This window comes from Passer domesticus, chromosome 4, assembly GCF_036417665.1.
Source record: "Passer domesticus isolate bPasDom1 chromosome 4, bPasDom1.hap1, whole genome shotgun sequence".
Taxonomy (NCBI): Eukaryota; Metazoa; Chordata; class Aves; order Passeriformes; family Passeridae; genus Passer; species Passer domesticus.
Window position 1 is genome coordinate 61,645,089 of NC_087477.1, and position 20,288 is coordinate 61,665,376.

The 20,288-nt window shown below is 36.8% G+C and overlaps 1 protein-coding gene across 4 annotated transcripts in view; it reads right to left on the bottom strand.

Moving 5' to 3' along the window:
* Window positions 1-3,501: 3,501 nt before the first annotated feature.
* FAM114A1 (family with sequence similarity 114 member A1) overlaps window positions 3,502-20,288 on the bottom strand; it is a 29,350-nt gene continuing 12,563 nt past the window's right edge. For all 4 annotated transcript variants that reach the window (XM_064418398.1, XM_064418397.1, XM_064418400.1 and 1 more), the window contains 9 exons: window positions 19,512-19,646; window positions 17,758-17,910; window positions 15,438-15,561; window positions 13,387-13,472; window positions 12,115-12,282; window positions 10,763-10,902; window positions 9,446-9,518; window positions 6,907-6,960; window positions 3,502-5,506 (listed from right to left, as the gene is read on the bottom strand). In XM_064418398.1, the coding sequence (XP_064274468.1) occupies window positions 5,396-5,506; window positions 6,907-6,960; window positions 9,446-9,518; window positions 10,763-10,902; window positions 12,115-12,282; window positions 13,387-13,472; window positions 15,438-15,561; window positions 17,758-17,910; window positions 19,512-19,646 (1,044 nt within the window). In that variant the 3' untranslated portion in view covers window positions 3,502-5,395. The remainder of the gene's footprint in view (window positions 5,507-6,906; window positions 6,961-9,445; window positions 9,519-10,762; window positions 10,903-12,114; window positions 12,283-13,386; window positions 13,473-15,437; window positions 15,562-17,757; window positions 17,911-19,511; window positions 19,647-20,288) is intronic.

The window sequence follows — 20,288 nt, forward strand, 5'->3', positions numbered from 1 at the left end:
TCTTTTGTTCTATTGTGGATCATTAGCATTCCAACCCATTATCTCTTGGAACTTTTCCTTACTAATGCTTGGAACATCTACTACTGCTCCTCTGAGTGCAGTGGAGCTGTTGGGGCTGAGCAGGGTCCCAGACTCCTCTGGTGCTAACAAATGATTTGTGGGTACAGCTTAGCTATCAGTTACTAGGCAGAGACAGAAACTGCCAGGACTTCAGGCTCCCTTGGGCTAAATCCATCAGGCTGAACAGATTGTAAACTGCCCATTGCAAACACGATAGGCAGCAATTCAGCATCCAGTTAATATTTCATTACCTCCATTCCTTACATTTATTCAGGAGGGAAGCCTTTCCCTCCTGAAGCTTTCTGAAATTGAATTTTCCAGTCTACACTGAGCAGTTCAGATTTAATAGCAATAGTTGTGCATATTAGCTTCTGAATGATTTGAGGGCGTATGGATTTTTTTTTGCATTTTGTTGTATAAGTCTGAAGCATTTGTTTCTATTATTTTTTGTTTAACCATCTTATTAAAAAATAAGAGAAAAAGACTTTCTTGATTTGGGGACTTTTTGTTGTTTGTTTGCGGTAATAAGAATGCTTCTCAGAAGCAGAGTTTTTCAGAAGTAGAGTTTTTAATAAACTTTTCAGAAGAGTTTTTAATACAGTCTATAAAGTAAACCTCTCACAATTTGCTTCTTGGTTGTTTTTTCTCCTTATTATAGAGACCAACTTACAGACAAAGAGACATATTTGTCTCAATTCACTACAGAGTTGCTAAGGCAGTTTTGGTTGGTGTTTAAATGCTTCAAGTGATTTAAGCTATAACTTTTCTCCTTCAGTAATCTAGAGATCTTGATAGGGGCAGCCCTGCTTCTTGTGACCCCAACTTAATTTTCTTTCTCCTCTAACTTAATTATATTCTTATTCTTGCTGCCTATAACCTACCTCTTTTTCTTAAACAAATAAACTGTGATTTGCTATTTTATTACCCAGTTATTACACAGCTCTCCAAGCATTTGGTTTTACTACCCTGGAAGGTTCCACCTTCTAAGTTACCTTTAAGAGCTCCATAAACGAAACCCAAAAGGCTCTTTCAAGCTTTTCTTGTCTGCTGAGTAAAGCTTACCTTGTCTTCTAACTGTGATCCAAACTACAGGAAATAATGGAAGAATGGGAGGACATTGGTGAGGATGGTAACAAAAGATGTGATCCTGAAGTAATTCTGGTTGAGAAGGATTTCAGGTGGTCACTGGTCCAATCTCCTTACACTTGAGGAGGGACTGAAAACAACTGGTTTAGTCTTGCCATTTTTTCCTGAGGTTTGGTTTCTCTCCTTCCACATCCTTGTAACTCCTTGTCCTCATCTCTGGCTTTGTCAGAAATGAACATGTCAGGGGAGAAAGGATGTCCTGGAGCAGCCTTTCAAGCACAAGATGATGGGCAGGAGGGAAGAGCCTCAGAAATCAGAAAGGGAAAAGAGACATGAAGGTGGAGAAGGGGTGTGTGTGTGTGAACAGAACTGGTGGGGAAGGCGGAACTGATGGAGCAGAGAACTTGCAAAATGGACAGGGGACTGAACTGGCAAAGGGAACTGGAGGGAAGGCAGAGACCATCTTAGATACCAGCACCAGATAAGCTGCTGATACAGCCTCTGACATCTCAAAGGGCTGGAAGGGCTGCATTTTCCCAAATTTATTAAATGGGCTGAGGAGCTTCTTAAGGTGTTCAAAAATTACTTGAATTACCTGGTGTTCTGGTAGGCCCTCAGAAGGCTGTAATGGAAGGCTGTGAAGAGGAGATAAAAGTGGGAAGACTGCTAAGGAGCTCTTAGCAAACATGTGCTCAGGGACTTTTGCAGGGCAGCCAATAGAGGGAGAGTGAGCACTGCGGATCCACAGTGATCAAATTAACTGTTCTTTCCTATTCTTTTCTTTTTCCTATTTCTTTTCTATTCTTTCCTTTGAGCTCTTCCACTTTTAATGTTCCACCTCTGACTACCTTTCTGTTAATGCAGATTTTCATTTTACTTCAGAAGTGCATTATTCCTGTTCTGCTGAGCTAATCAGATGTCATCTCTTGTTTATGCTGAAAAAATATTTTTACGGAGGCTTTTCTATAATCCAGCCTCGGAAATTGTTCTTATTTCCAGAGAGCACATTCTTTGTTTTTTCTTTTGAAAATAATTTTCGTATCCCATCTCTTTAACAGAGCTGAATTTTTTACATTTTATTTTAAATTTTTAATTCTAAAACTGTCATCAATATGAATGCTGAAGTAAGAGACAGCATGGAAAATGTATAAGTTGCACAATAAAAGTAGCTTCAGCAACAAACCTGAGACAGAATAAAGTGTTTAAAGTCCAGAGGGCTTTCCAGTCCAACTGTAAGTACTCCAAAGTAGGTCAGACTGGCTGATGGCATCATGTTAAGCCTTACTCTGAGATGGTTTTCAAAAGAACTCAGGAAAGTCCTTTTCCATGCTCTACATTCTTCTGAGACTAGCAGAAAGGATGGGGCTGTCATCTGAAATAGAACTGAATGTCTCAAAGATAATCCTATGAGCTGGGTGAATGCCTGTATGATAAAAACACTTCGGTGAATCAGAAAAAAAGGGGGAAACCTGTATTTGTCATTCAAAATACTGTGGTGTTTCAGACTCCTTGAAATTGTTACGAATCCTGACTGGTGAGTGACACTGCACATTACTGGTCACACACATCATTAAGAAGCATCCCAACGGGTAATGACTGTGATTTTGTATGACATGACTGAGGCACTTTTTGGAGGAAGATATTAACGGCTTCAGTGGGTGATTTAAGCAGCATGATAGAAAGTGGAAAAGACAGTTCTTTTGTTCAGCTGTCTCTAGCAATGGAAGCTGGAGTGTAGGAGGAACTCATAGGGAAGAGATGTTTACACATGAATAGACTATACCCTAAGAAGCAGAAAACAACCTTCAGCTTGCTTTGGTTTATTTACCCAAAAAAAACCCAAATTCAAGAAAAAAAGAAGTCAGTATCCTTAATATACAGCAAATTACTTCTTCAACAGTTTAATTCCAGCTCGTTCTTCAGGGATGACCTGTAACTGTGGATCATCTGCAAGGCTGCAGGCATGCAGACATTGTTTTAAGTTTCATCCTGACAAATTTCGAACTTAGTGCACAAGCCTGCCTCCTTTGTTGCTGCATAACAGGGTGGGTGTGCTCAAAAGTGAATGGAATGCCATGGAAAACATATCTGCTCAAGAAAACATTTTCATAAGTACTTAAAACCTAGTAGTTTGCCAAGTGCCAAGGCTCAGTGTACTAACCTGGAAAAGGGTGGTGATGAAACAAAGAACACTCTCCATTAAAAGTTTAAAGCAACATCTATTTTTGTCAGCCTCCCAGTAAAATCATACTCATAATTCCAAAGGTAAATAAAAAAATTAGAAAGTAAATTATTTCACTGAGAATATACTCCCATCACATTATTCTTCAAACTACTCCCTTTTAGTGTACTGTCTCAGTTCAGTATCTCAAATTATTTATTTGACTGGTGGAAAATACAAATCAATGTAAACAAAATATTCTGGCTACATCCATACAGTACTTTTCTACTGAAATATTATTTACCCTAAGTTCATTTAAAGATCTGACATTCAGTTTTTCTAGAACAAGATGGCTGAATCTAAGATCAGATGGGAGTATCCCTATGCTTGCATACTGCTCTGTTCCCCCTCCTACATTGTATGGATGTAAATACTTCAGTTCTCCATGTTACTTTTTATAGCTTCTTTTACTTCAGGGTAAGGTATTTTATTCATAAATGCATAATTTAAACAAGACAATGAAACCTCTAGTAAGGAGTATCTCAGATAAGCAATCTTTGTCTTAAGAATGCTCCTCAGTGATTTCAAACATTATCTCCTGAGGCTTCTGATATTATATTCAGCCTGTACAAATTAATTTGAAGACTGTACATCTTCTACTTACCCAGAAAGATATCTCTATGTCTGTTAAATTACAGGGTGCCAGGAAATAGATTTTGTGTAATAAACCTTATTTATATATATATATAAAACACAAAAAGACCTTTCTGTCCACTTATTTGGACTCAAAGAAGTTACCATGTGCAGAGCAGATACATGGTTTCTCTTTTCTACTGAACACAAAAACTGCCTCACGCTCTACTTAATTATTTTTATGATGTATGAACTATGCTTAAACGTATTAAAATGTTAACTGCAAAAATTAGCATTTAAATACAATTAATGAGTATACCAAGAGAAAAAAATACAAAATAACGGAAAGAAACATTATAAATGTCAAAAATTCAAGAGAACAGGCTATGTAAAATACTGGAAGGTTCTTCCTAAGAGGTAAACTAGCCTAAACAAGTTCTTAGGTCCAAAACTGAGTATTTTAAACTACAGATATGGACAAATTAGCACGGTTGCTAGTGTTATGAAATGTCATTCCTACTGCTTGCTTATGCCTTAACTATTGCCTCAGAAAAATAATGATTGCTTTGACAGATGACCTCCACACACAAAGCAATTTTTTAATAACTTCTTGCTACAACTTCTATTTCTGAAGGTAGGTATCAGTAAACCCCAAAGGGTTAACCCAGTAATACATCTTAGAGAAGGCTGTTTAGCAGGTGTTTTGATTGCCAACCAAAAGGGAAATTTCCTATCCCCTGCATATTTAAAATATTACTTTTGTGTCCTGTGTTGTTCAACCACTGAAATGAGGAAATAGACCTAAATTAATATAAACTTATGGGTCAGCAAATACAGAGCTATACCCGTAATCTTAACTGGCTCAGAAAATTTATTTTCAGTATAATTCTTTATGCATAACCTCCATAATTTTCACTTACCTATTGCTGTACAACTCCTTCAACACAAGGTGTTATGTTAGTGTTACATATTCATATGATGTTATTATTTGCTACTGGAAACAATACTTAACAAGCTCAACACTTTGACAATTTGTTCATGTTGGCAAAAATTAAATACTGAAACAATTTTCTGAAATATAGTTTTTAAGCTGCAGTTACAAATCAAACAGTATAAATGGTAATTTGAAGTTAAATGTTTTAAGAAACTTTACATTCCAATTTGTTTCATACATTGTTTATAACTGAAAGGGTCAACATTTAGAATTCGTATTTAAGTCAATGCTAATATCAATAAACTTCTGTTTAAATTAATGCAAAGCATGAACTGCACTGGAAAAGAAATTACTCACTTTACTAGCTACTTCTAAAGTCTTAAAGTCTGAAAGAGTTTTAAAATGTTCAGTACTGTGTGTGCAAAACCGCATTTAGTGTCTTCAAAGAACTCTAGTGGCCAACTTCTCTTGTACCAGCTCTTCTCCTGGCACAGCTCAGGACTTTGGGTCTGTGGTTGCTCTCAAGCTGACAACTCCTGGGCTTTTGAACAACTGGTCTGGATATGGGAAATTTGCAGAACTGGAAGCAGTAACTGGAAAGCATCCTGAATATAAGTAGTACTGTTGCAGCCCTAATGGGGAGAGAAAACATGGTTAATCAGTACAGCTGCCATGTACTTCAGGAATGACACTGGACTTTTCTTTTTCCTTTCTTTTTTTTTCTTCACATCTGCATCATGCTGTATTAGCATTGTCTTCACACAAGATTTTAGAATCTGTAGATAGCATAGCCTGAATAAATATAGAAAACTCTGACTGCCGCTAAGTTTGAACTCTAAGGCAGTTTTGTGGGTAATATGAGTAGAATAAAATGCCACAGTGTTCAGAAGCAGATTTGACTTTTAAACACAAACCAGCTAGTCTTTCCATCAACTGAACTAATTTTGAATTTGCTGTAGGTGGGAGAAGTGTCACTGAAATTAACAGTTCAAATTATAATGGTTTTAACATGTAGTACTATTTTTGGAATTTCTAGTACTGAACAGTACAGCGTCCTGTAATTCTCCATGATTCTAGACTGTATTAATACATATTTGTATACAACTAAGGGATTTATGAAGTACAAAACATTGCATTCCACAATTCTAAATATTCCTAGAATTTGCAGTTCCTGTAGCACAAGGAAGGTAAGTCAGTAGCTACAGCAAATTTACCCTACAACAAAAGGAACTGCATGGTATTCTTCACTACAGCTCTATTCAACTTTCTGTAATTTTCCTTAAAGGTATTGTTAATTCAGTGCAAAATTGGCTATTGTAAAGAAATCTTCTCCTTATTTTTAAGGGAATGCAGCTATTAAATACAGAATGACAATTTATGGTCACTACTATATGTTTCCTTATGTTTTAAGGGAAGTGTGATCTAACAGAGTTAAAAACTTGTGCTGCAGTTCCTATGAGTTTTAGGACTTTATGAGGATCTTACTTCATCTCAACCTCTTCTTGATAAAATTGAAGTATATTTTATTTACTGTGCTTTTATGAAGAAAAATAGAACATGGTGTCAAATAAAAGAAATCACTCATGAACATTTTGGTGGTCTGACACATGGTTATCCATGAGCTGACCAAGGCTGTTGCTAGACTGTGAATCTTTGTAAAAATCTAAATGCCTGCAGATGAGAAACACTGTAGCATACCTACAATCCAAATTTTAAAGGAAAGAATACTCTGGAACTGCAACTTGTTGCTGTGCTCTGACCAATACAGCAGCAGAGTTTCAGAGTGGCCAGCCTCACTTCAGTCATACAGCTCTTAAGAGTCCTCAGTAAATGCAACCTGACTACTACAGTGTTTGTGGGAGAGGCTGAACACAAAATTTATGTTCTGGCACTGAACAGCCAGAATGATATTGTCATTACTTTTTAAATAGTTTTGGAAAGCCTTTGGAAATAGCCTTTGGAAAGAAATGTGCCTATCTCATTCAAAATAATTTTATTAGATCATTTTCTCATGTGAAGAGGTGGAGCTTACCTCTAATAGTACACTGTTGATGATGGGGTTAAGAACCTCTGCCTTCATATTGCTCTGTAAACCAGAAAACAGAATGAAAAGCCAGGTCAAGAAATACACTCAACAGAAATATACTGATATCTGAGATGTTGTTTTATGAATTCTGTGGAAGTCTTCTTTCACTTTGATTCTTACTCAGACTGTTTATCTCAGTATTGCTAGTAACTGTACACCTTAGTACACCTATGTACTTCTATCAGAGTACAATAAGCTCCGTGTACAGTGAAACCTGAGGCCCATTGTTTTACTTCTTCATTAATTCAAATTGTCTACTTTCCTACAGGTGTGAGGTTTATGTAATGACATTATTTATCCATCTGTCTATCAGCAACGTTTTCACATCCCACAAAATTCCCATCTCCCCTTACTCATTTTCATGGACACAAAAAGGAAAAAGATATGTCACAGAAAAAGGAAGGTCTTAGAAGTTATGCAAATATCTGTGGTTAGGACCAAATGAAAGGTCCAGGGTAGCTCCCCTACAGAAGGAAAACTCAGATCCCCTGCATGTGCTGGGCAGTGCAGGTTGGCCAGTGGAACAGGTCAGTATGCACAACATTCTTCTCAAACATCAGAGAGGAAGAAAGATGGATACAATGAGTAGTAACTCTACTAGAGGCTAAAAAAAAAATCAAGATTCATTAGCTCCTCTACTTTTTAAAATGGCAAAAGTCCTTCCCTTTTTTATTCTCACTGTTCTTCACACTGTGGTTCTTTAGAACAACAGTAACCTCCAGCAAGAGTTGTTTTCTTTCAACACTGTATCAGGAACAGTGTGGCCAGCAGGAGCAGGGAGGTCATCCTTCCCCTGTACTGGGCACTGGTGAGGCCACACCATGAGTGCTGTGTCCAGTTCTGGCCCCTCAGTTTGGGGAGGACGTTGGGACACTCGAGTGCATCCAGAGGAGCCAATGAGGCTGGAGAGGGGCTGGGAACACAAACCTTGTGAGGAATGACTGAGGGAGCTGGGGGTGTTTAGCCTGGAGAAAAGGAGACTCAGAGGTGACCTTATCACTCTCTGCAACTCCCTGAAATGTGGCTGAGGTCAGGTGGGGGTTGGTCTCTTTCTCCAGGCAGCAACTGACAGAACCAGAGGACACAGTCTTAACCTGTGCCAAGGGAAATATAGGTTGGATGTTAGGGAAAAGTTATTTACAGAAAAGGTGATAAAGTACTGGAATGGCCTGCTTGGGGAGGTGGTGGAGTCACCATCCCTGGATGTGTTCAGACAAAGACTGGATGTGGCACTCATGGCCATGGTTTAGTTCAGGTGTTAGGGCTGGGTTGGACTCAAGGATCTTGAATGTCTTTTCCAGCCTAGTGATTCTGTGATTCTCAACACAATACTGATTAATTTAACTGAGGGATTTTCACTTACAACCTTGTAGCTCTCATATTACAGATTTATGGAAACATGAAACTTCTTAATTTTAGTTTTGAGAAAGATGGCAGAAACAATAAGAGATACTTAGAGAAAATAAGTACACTTTTAGTTATAGAAAATCCATTACAAAATGCACTGTTTAGTGGGCCAGTTTAATCTTTTGTGTGCAATTTATTTTTATATTTTTGTGCATGCATTCACTTCCAGCGTCCCACAGATATATGGTAAAGTACAATACCAAAATGCAAAATAAGCATTTTTTCCTCACAGTAATTGGAAGTTATGTAAATTATTCATAATAAAAGCAAAGAAATAAATCATGTCCTTTACAAATAACTATGAAAAACATGCTCAGAGATGTGCTGGCAGAGCTAATGGAAAACTGGAAAAATTTCCTTTGAATTACATTCCTGTTTTCATGGAACAATCAGGAGAACCAGAATTTGCTCTCCTCTGATGTTTACAGAACAATTTAAGCAACAACACAACACAATTTTTACCTCTGAATCCTGCTATAATACTGAGACGTCAGTTATCCTTGAAGCATCTTGAAAAGCAGGATACTATTTCTAGCAAAGATGTTCACAGATAAATGGAAGTTCTTAAACAGAATATCTTGTGATAGAAGACAGAGTGATTTTTTAAGTTGGACCAAACAGATTTTCTAATCTCTGCAAACACTGCAGTGCTAAGCCAGGGGATCTAGTAAAGGCTAAGAAGGACAACTCGTGAAACCATCTTAAGGTACTGCAAGTAAAATCTGTTAATGACTTTTACACAAATGTGTTCAAAAGGGACAGGCCGAGTCAGAGAAGAAATTATCATCAAGCTGTGTAACTTTAAATGTGGGGCCCTTCAATGTGAGAAGTGTTCAGGGTGATCAGGAAAAACAGGAAGTGGTTTCTAGAAAGAGAGATTTTACAAGGCAGGGAAGTGCTGTTATCTGTCAAGGGGTATAAACTTTCCTGCTGTAGAAATGCTCTGTGCTCTTGATCTGAGGAAAGAAGTGGACTCTTTGCTGATATAAAGCCTCTGGACCCACATAAGAGTTTCTGTTTCAAGAGGTGAACTATGTTAAAAAAAGCCCAAATGCTACAGAAAATGCTGTCATCTTACCCCAGCTGCTGTTACAGAATCTGAAAACTTCTTTGATAAAGATGAAACTTCATTGCACATGGCACTTGTTAAACTGGTTTTAAAAAAATAAGAGAGACAAATATAAAAATACATCCTTGATCTGTTAATAGATAAAAACCCCATGACAAACTTTATCTTGGAAGCAAAGATGTCCTTAAAGCAATTTTGTTTCTAAATATTTTTAAAATATTTATGCATAAACTGTTCCTGATAAAGTTTTTATATTCCTTCACTGAAAAATCCACTGCTGACTACAGCCGCAATATGATGTGGTGTTGTACACACCAGTCTGTTTTGACAGTGCAATGTTTCACTTGTTTAAATTCTAAACTTCTAGTTTAACTATGGTTTTTCTGATGATTGCAGCAACACAATTTCTGGGAATACTGTTGGAAATAAATCAAACCTGAATGAGAACAGTGAGAAGCTTTCTACGTGAACAATAAAACATCTACTCTATGCTAAAAGAGAAAGACCACTTGTGGTTAAAATATGAGAGAACAATTCTGTTCTGAGATCTTTCATTGTTTTCCTAGACATTCCCAAGTGTATCCCATAGGATCACATCCTGCAAGGTGCACTGTACCTTAGCTCTGATTCTGAAAAATACTTAGTAAGTGCTCTATTTTAGAGTGAAGTGCTCCTATGGACTTTGCTATTCTTAGTAGCATTCTTAAGGATAAGCACTTGGTTAAATATTTTACTTACTTAGGAGTCAACTGTTTAAAATATCTTAACATGAAAACTTACTGAAATCAGTAAACTTACAGAGAGCTGAGATTTGAGTTTGGAGTCCCACTAGACAGACTGGCTTGAAATTCTGGGTGTTTCATTATAGTTAACTAGAAAGTTGCTAACAAATGTGGTCTATTGTTTAGAACTACAGATTTATTTTTGTGTATTTTTGGTAGATAAACACTAGATAATGAAACTCTGTTGGCAGATAACAGGACTGCATTATACACTCTAAAAGCAAATTCCATGTATGCAGGCACAGTATCTTCTGCAGAGGGAACAGGAAATGCAACTCAAATTGGCATGCACATTTGCTTGCTGGAGCAGAAACAACTTTTAGCCAGCGTATAGGTCATGTTTTCATAAGCATACATATGTCAGCCATGTCAAAGAACGACAGGTAGCCTACAGAACCTGATTTCATGAGAAAGTATAGCACCAGGATCCCTGAATACAGTGCTGTTTGTTGATCCATGAACTTACTGTGCCTTCAAGCTAAACGGAACTTCATGAGTTCTATGTAAATGTCAAATGCTCATATATGAAGTACATAATACTCACTTTGTCAGTACTTTTGCTTGATCTTGAGCTGTTTTTTCTACTTCCTGCCCATGTAGAATTAATTCTGCTACTTTATGAAGCTGTTCAATACAACGAGCAGTTACCTCAGCCAGACTTTCAATGGACAGCATGTAGATTTCCTTAAATTAAAAATGGGAATAACATAATCAATAATAACAACACTGATAAATGTTAAATACATATAAAAGAATATATATAAAAGAATTTCAAACATATAAAAAGAATATAAAAGAATTTAAAACACAGGAACCACTCCTACCCCAACTACCCCTACATCACATACATAGTGAAGTAAAATCAGCCATAATGTCATCCTCACAAACAATACTGGAAAATTAAATATTCAGACTATAAAACACAGACATTCTACCTGCTCTGGAAAATCAGTAAGATCAAGTCTACTGTTTACTTGGCTGGGAACTAGGTCAGGCTCTTGGATTTTCTAACATAGCACTTTTAAACCTCATCCTAACAAACAGAAAGATACTTAAACTCTAGAATAAGTCATAATCATAATAATTTTCATATGGAGGCAGAAGTACTGAGTCATCCTTTAGCTGAATCTCTAGAGCAGAAATAGAATATGCACCCAATAAAAAATTTGCTTTTATCAACAATTACAGGAATTTTTACATAGCACTGTGGGGTTACAGCTTTCACAAGCTGATGCCAGCTGGTAATCTGCAATCACATAAAAATCTGTAATATATACAGTGTATGTATTCTGTCTGCTTCTTTAGACTTTTTTGTAAGGAAACATGACAGATAATTTCTAATTAGAAATAATCTCAACGAAGATAGCAACCACATTTAATATTGCCATTAACTTGACAGAAAGTACTCAATCACAATTAACCTTATCAGAACTGTCCAAATGAATACTTTTAGCCTTAAGAGCTAGCTTTCATAAAGAGAATTAACAGTTGTTAGTTGCCTAAACAATATTTCTGCTTTGTCTGTTTATGATTTAAATTGTCAAAATAGTTTGAACATTTTCCCATGTATTGTCACTGAGAGAAGGAGATACTAAGCAACACTGAGATACAACTTTCAGCTCACTGTATGTTGAGTATATACATGCATACACACCAAAACACAGATATAAAACCATAAAAACAATGTGATAGAGAACCTGTTACTTTGATATTCACTTGTGGAAACAGAGTAACAGTAAGAATATTCAGTCTTCAACTGGGTCTACAGTGAATAGTTGTATATTATTATTTCTTATCACTTCCATGAATTTAAAAAATAAAGATGACATATAAAGCCAACACACAAAGAAACAATCTTATCACTTAATGAAGCTTATCCTCCAAAAGTTATTTTACCTCCACAGTTTTGCTTTTGTCTACTTCTGTTTTATCACTCTCAATCTTATTGTCTTTTTGAGTCTTTTCTTCACCAGGTTCTTCAGGTTTTTCATTTAGCTCCTCTTCTATGTCTGCTGGGGTGGACAAACTAGCTTCTTCCAGCCATTCATGAGCTTTTTTCCTAGCCTGCCAAACAAAGAACCCAACCCCAAAGTTCAGTTTGAGAAGAGACTATGAGATGACATTCCTGAACATAAATTAACAATACATTTAATCACTTCCTCTTTATACTCAGAAATTTGAATGTATCAAACCTCTGAGTGGCATTTAGTTAAGTGTACATTTAAGAAACTGTAGGGAGAAGCATTTTGGACTGCATAGAGATGGATTATCCAGGGATAATTCCTCTAAACATATAATATTCCTAACCAACATGTACAGCTGGTGTTAATTCCAAAGTTAATATTTCTGCTTTGTCATTCAACATGAATTTACAAAATTTTGTAAGAAATTTTTCTTACACAGTTTCCCAAATAAGAAAATAAGAAGTGTGTATAAAAAAGAAAAGAAAAATTTGAAGAGGTAAGATAGATGTATTAAATTCTTAAAGGAAAAATAAACATAAAATCACTGTATCTTGAGCTGCTTTCCCTGACACGCAAATAGATCAAAGGTGAAGAGTCTTGAGGCTTTATACAACTTCAGACTACTGCTATGCTTGGTAGGAATTTTATGATGCCACTTTTTTAACAGGAAATCGAATTAAAACACATTAAGACCTAAGCCTAAGCTAGTTATCCATAGTCTATCTACGTAGCTAAGAGATAAACATTCATTGGAGCTTAAGATCAGAAGATGGACCAGCTTTAAAGGGACTTGATAGTACAAATGTGACTAGTTATGTGACTAGCTCCTAGACATCTCACTTTTGTGGTAGTAGCTCTCTGGCTGCAGAGAGCAGCACACAACTCACTTTTAGAGCAAGAAAAATTATTCTGAACCTGACTTTTGTTCCCAGTATGTAAGATCAAATCTGCTGATCTCATGAGCCCTGTTCTGCTGAAACACCTCTGATTTGAGCCTTCTAACACTGGAAAGAGCTCATCCATCTGCACTGCCTTACTCATCTTCTGTGAAAGATTTTCTGTATTCAGCATTTTAGTCTCCATCTACCGTACTTTGCTTTCTGAGCTGTCTGAAGTGAACTGGGTACTGCTCTGTGTCAGATTTTAGAACAAAGCCCTCCTTTTTGCCCAAGAAACTGAAGGCAGCTCAGTAACAGGTGCTAACCTTATTTAGCTTGTCAGGAGTAGCAGCAACATGCAATTCAAAGAGCAGTTCTGTGAGCATGCTGACAAACTCTTCTCCTGTATCTGCTGCAAAAATAACAAGACAGTTTTTGTTAGCATGTTACTGCTATAGTATTTCATATGATCAAATACATCGAGTGAAATAGTTTCACCAAGTATTCCAGCACTTGAAAAACAGTGACAGTGACACAAGAAAGGAATGTGTGGAGGTGTGTATGTATATGCACCAAAATTACTGGTAAATGGGATATTCAACTGACTGTTCATTGTGGTTACTGTCTTAAGCTCACATGAAATTTTTGGTGTTAATAGCTATGAAAATGTAGGCAAAATTACTTTTTCAAATATTCTCCTCATTATTTCATAAACAACTGAAATGAAGCTGCAGTGAAAAATCCATGAAAGGGCTACATAATCAAAGTGAGAGGAAATATTAGAGGGAAGGGTATATGTGTGGCCTTCTGTTTTCTGTACCAGAAAACAGTCATAGCTGTTTCCGCAGGCTTAGGAGGAAGGAATGTGTTTCACTGATGAGTGGTTTGCTTTTGCAAGGACAAATCTGCAGCACACTTTGGTTTGGTCTCTTTTTTTAAAGTGCTCACTGCCTTGGTTGCAGCCCATTCAAAACCCCTGAAAATGTTTCAAGGAGCAGAATAAGCACTTGTGATTTACTGAAAAAACTAGAACTTCTGACCTTCAGGGAAAACATCACTTTGTGCAAGAAACAAAGCTTCTCCTGGGAGCTGGTTTCAAAGCAAGGAACAACTTTCCACAGAAATTATGGAACAACAGACATCTCAGGAATCCTCACTCCTAACCAGGTAATGACTTGACTTCTATTGCACACAACTCCATAGAGGTATGGGGTTTAAAGAGCACGTGAGGGGGAAAAGCCAGCACAAAACTTTACCACATTAAGATTTTATGCTGAGCACTTGCTGTTCCACTCAATGAGAAACAATGAGTTTCCTGTGAGAGGGATCAGGCAAGCTGAGTAAGCACTGCCAGAAAGAGCAGTTTGAGAAGAAATTACTCTCCTATTAGAACATAGGAGAGTATGGTTTTTCTAACTTTTCTGAAGGCTAACAAAATCTTATTTCACCATTCTTGCAAAATGTAGGTTATATGGGCAAAGTAACCCTGAGAAATCCAGAGGATGCGGAAGAAATATCCTTTTATGTTTCTTTGTTTCCAAAACACAGCAATACGGCATTCAGTGGCGTAACCCAGTCTTCAGTCAGGTCAAGGGGATTTTTGCTGTTAGCTCTGAGAGGTTTGGTATGGATCTCACAGGCCTGGAGACATAAACCATGCTGCCTTTAAGCTGACTTCTTACCCTTCTGTTCTAACCTGTTTGGGGAACTGCTAACATTTTTGACCTGTTTAAGACACCTATTTTGCCCCTAACCAAAGCACCCACCCATTTTATTGTAATTTTGGCACCTCTGTCCATTCTCTTCAATGCTGTGCCATGTCACAGCTATGGAAACACTTATACTGCTCTAACCTCCTTCCCACACTCCACATGCCACATCTTGCCAAGCAATACCTATAATGCAGCTTTGCTACTATGTTTCAAAGTCACTTTCATTAAAAAAAAATTCAGGATTCTTAAATTTCTTTATGATACTCAAATATTTTCCCCCATCTAGCAAGGGGGGTGCAGAATGCAGTTGAACCTGCTGAATAGAAAATCATTTCTAAGTACTTAAAAACTTTCAGATGATACAATTTCTGTAAGAAAAGCTCAGTTATCAAAAATGTTATTATTTTCCATTTTTTGTTTTCATTAATGATATAGCAAAATAATTTAATATTTATTTATGTTTGCATAACTTGAACTTCACTTAAAATATAAATTCAAAATTAAGCACTGATCAGCTTCCAGAACTTTTAGATTATTCATTTTAGTAACTACCTTATGAAGACTATTAGGATATGAGAAATTACAGTATGGACAGGAATTTTTTTAATTACTGGATAAAGAAGTAGCAATTATTCATATGGTTAAGTCTCTGTATTTCTAATTACCTTTCTGCGCCTGCACCACTTCATCATCTAATTCCTTTGGAACAAAGATCTCTTTTATAGCAATTAAATCATTTTTCACAGTCTCCAACTGTTCTCCATCAAGTGTTGCTAAATGTGACTGAATCTGTAAAAGAAAGGATAGTATTACTAAATGCTGATTTAGAGCCTGAATCCAAAATAGACTAAGAAATGGAAACTTCATTATGTTCAAATCTTGTCTCTAACCTCCCAGCTTAGACATATTTTTAGATCTTGTCAGCAGAACTTCTTGAATATCACAAAAATTACACTAGCCTTGCCAGATCATCAGGTCCCTTCCTTCCTCCAGAACATGAGTTTTGTACTATAAATCTAGTCTATGGTTTAACTGCAAACTGTTTTGGGATTTCCTGGATGAAGACAGCAGGCAAAAAGAGCACAGGCATAATGGTTAGTTTGAGCACTCATGCGAAGAGATGGAAAACGTTGCCTTCAAAGTGCAGCCAAAATTATTGACAGTCTTCCTATTCTGAAGAATGTACTGGCATTCTTTGCATGTCTCAGCTATCTGCAAGTCCCTGCATATCTAATAGGACGGCACACCTAAGAGAGATGGAAACAGATTCTTTGAATCACTGTTTGTACTACAGTCATATGGCGACAATTCTGTGAGCAGAGCTCTCCTTCTGCCTATGGAAGCCAAGAGAAATGCCCTTAACCCCCTTGATCCAAACTTTTACCTTTATGTTTGTTTCAAGGGGCTTTTTTAAAGCTTGCTGGACAGATGTACACTCTGCCTCAGTGCAAGGCTGGACACAGCTGTTACTTTCTTACTGGTGTGTCCTTGTCCAGCTCCTGTGCTCAGGGTTAAACCCAAGATAAAGCCGTGGCACTCGAGTCAGGTTGTGAAGGGCTACACAAGGCTTATCCTCCCTTTCTATAGCAGTATCCATTTCAAGGGCTAACTGGGAACTTTCTTTAATGGAAACTTTTAAAATAAAAGCTTAAACACACTTGTCTTCAGTACCTCTTGCACTCCTCCTGTGGCTTTTGGGTTGTTGGAAGTGGGTTCAAGTACTCTTTCTGTATTCTGTGTCTGTGTGCAGCTGTGCATGGTAAATGGAACATTTATCTGAATACTGGACTTGTTGACCCACACAGTCACCACCAATCCTGTTGGACTGAGCAGGACTATGTTTGTGTCTAGGACATAAATGAAGTGCATCAGAAACCTCACGGTAACAACCTGCACATGTCTGGCTTACCCTGTGGTATTTCACAGTAAAATAAAAATATTGTTGACACATGCAATTAACCTGAACTTGTTTTCTTTCTATCTATCTATCTATCTATCTATCTATCTATCTATCTATCTATCATCTATCTCTCTCATTCCTCTCATAGCCATTTTTGGTTTTGTTTTTTGCTCCCAAAAGCAGACCCTTGAACCTTACATGAGTGGTTTGAAGCTACAGTTTTTCATCTAGATAATAACAAAAAATAAAAACAACATTGACAATATGCACCTAACGGTCATTAATATAAGCTTCTTTTATTCGTGAGAGCAAATGAAATATGTTAAAACATAAATTGGTTATATTTAAGAAGTACCCCACAGGGCAAAGAATGTTAATTACAATAACAAACAAAAAAGAAAACTTGTTTTTAAGAAATTTATTTAGAAAACTGTTCCAGTACAAAAATATCACCACTAGGAATCTAGGAATCTACAAAATTCTAGTAGTCCACTGTCAGTGATCTACTGATGTACTAGCAGAGCAAATAAATTGAGAGTTGAAATTGAAATACGTATTTATCAGAAAGGCCTTATTAACATTCCCATCTTCAGAGAGACATTTGTATACGTCCAGTAATAATATCTTGGTGTAGTTCTATGTAACTTTAAAAACTAACACAATAAGAACTGAGCAAGTAATCTGGAACTAATTTTAAATCACCAGCCTCTATGTGTAGTAGGTCTAGAATTCCTGAATGTCAGTATCTGTACCCGATTTCAACCAAAAGATTTCAACTTCCTTGCAAGGAATTCTGCGAGGAATTTGCAAGACATCTGTAGTGTCACAAGCTGTGTATGGCACACTACATATGTTCTGAACAAAAATACCTGTCAGTTATGAAGTTTGTTTTGAGTTAAATCTTGTAGTTATATTTTAGATATATTGAGTTCTAAAACCCAGGGCTAGCCCATAGGATCAATTCAGCTTTCTCTGAACTTGATGGACAACTTACTGTTCATTCTACATGCATCTGCAGAATAAAATTAATGTAAAGATAAATTTTTTTACCAACCATATTGATTTATGCTGTCTGCATACTGTACCTGAGCTTCACTTTCATTTGACAGGATTTCCAGAGCTTCAAGATGAGACAAACCTTGGAATTCATCAAAAAGTAGTCCATAATGTGCTGTTCTTTCTACTGTAACTTGCTGGGCCCGTCTCTGTTTCTCTTTTTCTTTGGCTTCTCGCAACAACTGTAAAAATATACATAATTTCATGTTTTATTTATAGTACTGTAAGTGTGACAGATTTTATTACTATCTGCTTCTGTGTGTCTAGAAGTAGTAATAAAATTTGGGACTATATCACACCTGCTAAAATTTTAGAGATGAAAGAGCTAACTTCTTTTTTGATAATTTTCTCTGATATAACATTAATATAGCATTCTAAGCAGGGATTTCCCAATGATAATAGCTAACCATCTCTCTTTAATGAACAAAAAATAAATCTTGCTTATCTTTTCAAGAGGAATGTCAGCTACAGATACCATATAATATATTTCCCCACCCATTATAATGAAAGAGGAAGGACTATTTCATGTGCAGCCTTAAAGAGCCATGCAACCCTTTCTGCAGACCACAAAATGGGAACAGTACTATTTTCAGGACTTATCCAGCAACTTGCATAAATAATGCACCAACATAAACATTTTCTATAAAATATTCTTAGCGAATACCAAAGTCAGTTTTATCTGACAGTGGGACTGACAAAAGAGATTGATGACTTATACCAAAGGTGGGGCAGTACTACCCTCTATATACTTGGGTATATTTTGGTAGGCTTTTAAGACACTTCAATCAGTGTATAAGAAGGATAGAATAGGAGAGGATTGGATATCCAACAGAATCTTCTCCTCCTTCCTTCTATTCCTGGACAAAGTGGCATCTCATGAATTTCTCACAGTAAAGGTGGCAAATACATCTGAACTACATGTTAGGTCACATACAAGTCTTTGAATACAGGTGAACTCTGAAAAGCCATAGTGCAACCCCTGAGAACTGATTTATGCTGCACTCTGTCTCAGATTCTATGTGCAAATCCATGTATGTTGTTAAAGGAGACATTCTCAAAAGCTCACTTTAACCCCATGGGCCTTAACAAGAGTTAATTGCTTTTGATCTACTATAAGAGTATAAGTCTGTTAACTCTTCCAATAAAGAAAACTAAAAATAAAGTATCTCTTTAAAAGAAAAATACCTTGCTCTTCTGTACAAGGAAGTAAACATGAAGTAAACATAATTTCTTTTCAATGTCTATTGCTTTCCCTCCTTTCAGGGTCCGGAGAACTAAAATAATTTTGTACTGACAGCATTTATACTTCTGTTTTTATTGCATCTCTGAGATTTAAAGCATATGAATCACAACTGTGTAAGGATACCATTAAGTTAGATGGACACTGAGATACAACTTTTTACAGGTTTAATTCCTAATGAAACCTATGTTATATTCCAGTATTACTGATTTCCAATGAAAACAGTATAGTAATGTTTATGCTGGAAAATATCTATCTACAGCTGTTACCAAAACACCAACAATTTGCTTCTGCCTCCAGAGTGTAATGATTTCTCACCACCTATACTATCTTATTTAAATCAGTAATTGCATATATGATTATGCAGAAAATATGATTTTACATTATCTTTTGTGGTTCTGTGAAGAAAAATAAAGTAGCAACTGTAAAGATTAATATTTAGTCCATAAGCCCAGCCAGCATCTACTGCAATAAATAAAGCCTCTCCCTGAGGCATATGAAATTCTGGAAGAAGAATCTGAGCAGTATTTAAATATATCCAACCTGAGATAGTGAGACTGTTCTTGCCATCAGTGTTTTGGTTCTCTTAAATCCAGGATCACTTTCTGCAAGGACATTCATGGTTGTCTTCCCAATAAATTCCAAAGCATCTAAGCCTCCAGTTAATACACTTTTGCCCTGTATAAAATAATGCATTGTGGTTATTTTCTTCCCAGTTTAGGCTAATATGAACTGTAAAGAAGAGTGTTTTTGTAGACACTGTCTTTGAACACTCAGGTCCCTAAATTTCCTATACCTCAACCAAGAAGAGGATTGGATGCATTTACTTTGTTCTGAATATGTTTTCCAAAAAAAACCAACGCAAAAAACTATACAAATATTTCCAGTTAATTGAACTACTTACACCAGAGGAAATGTAACAATTGTTGTAAATTAAAAAAAAAAATCATAAAAAGTCTGGAGCACATCTCCTGTGAAAACAATCTGAGAAAATTGGGGCTGTTTAGCCTGCAGAAGAGAATGCTCTGAGGAGACCTTCCAGCAGCCTTCCTGTACCTAAACAGGACCTATAGGAAGTCTTGAGAGGGATGCTCTGCAGGGGCAAGCAGTGTTTGGACAAAAGGGAATGGCTTTACTTTGAAAGAGGATAAATTGAGATTGAATATCAGGAAGAAATTCTTCACTATGAGGATGGTGAAGCACTGGAACAGGTTGCCCAGAGAGGTGGCGGATGCTCCACTCCTGGAAGTATTAAAGGCCAGGCTGGATCAGGCTTTGAGCAACCTGGTTTAGTGGAAGGTGTCCATGCCCAAGGCCGGG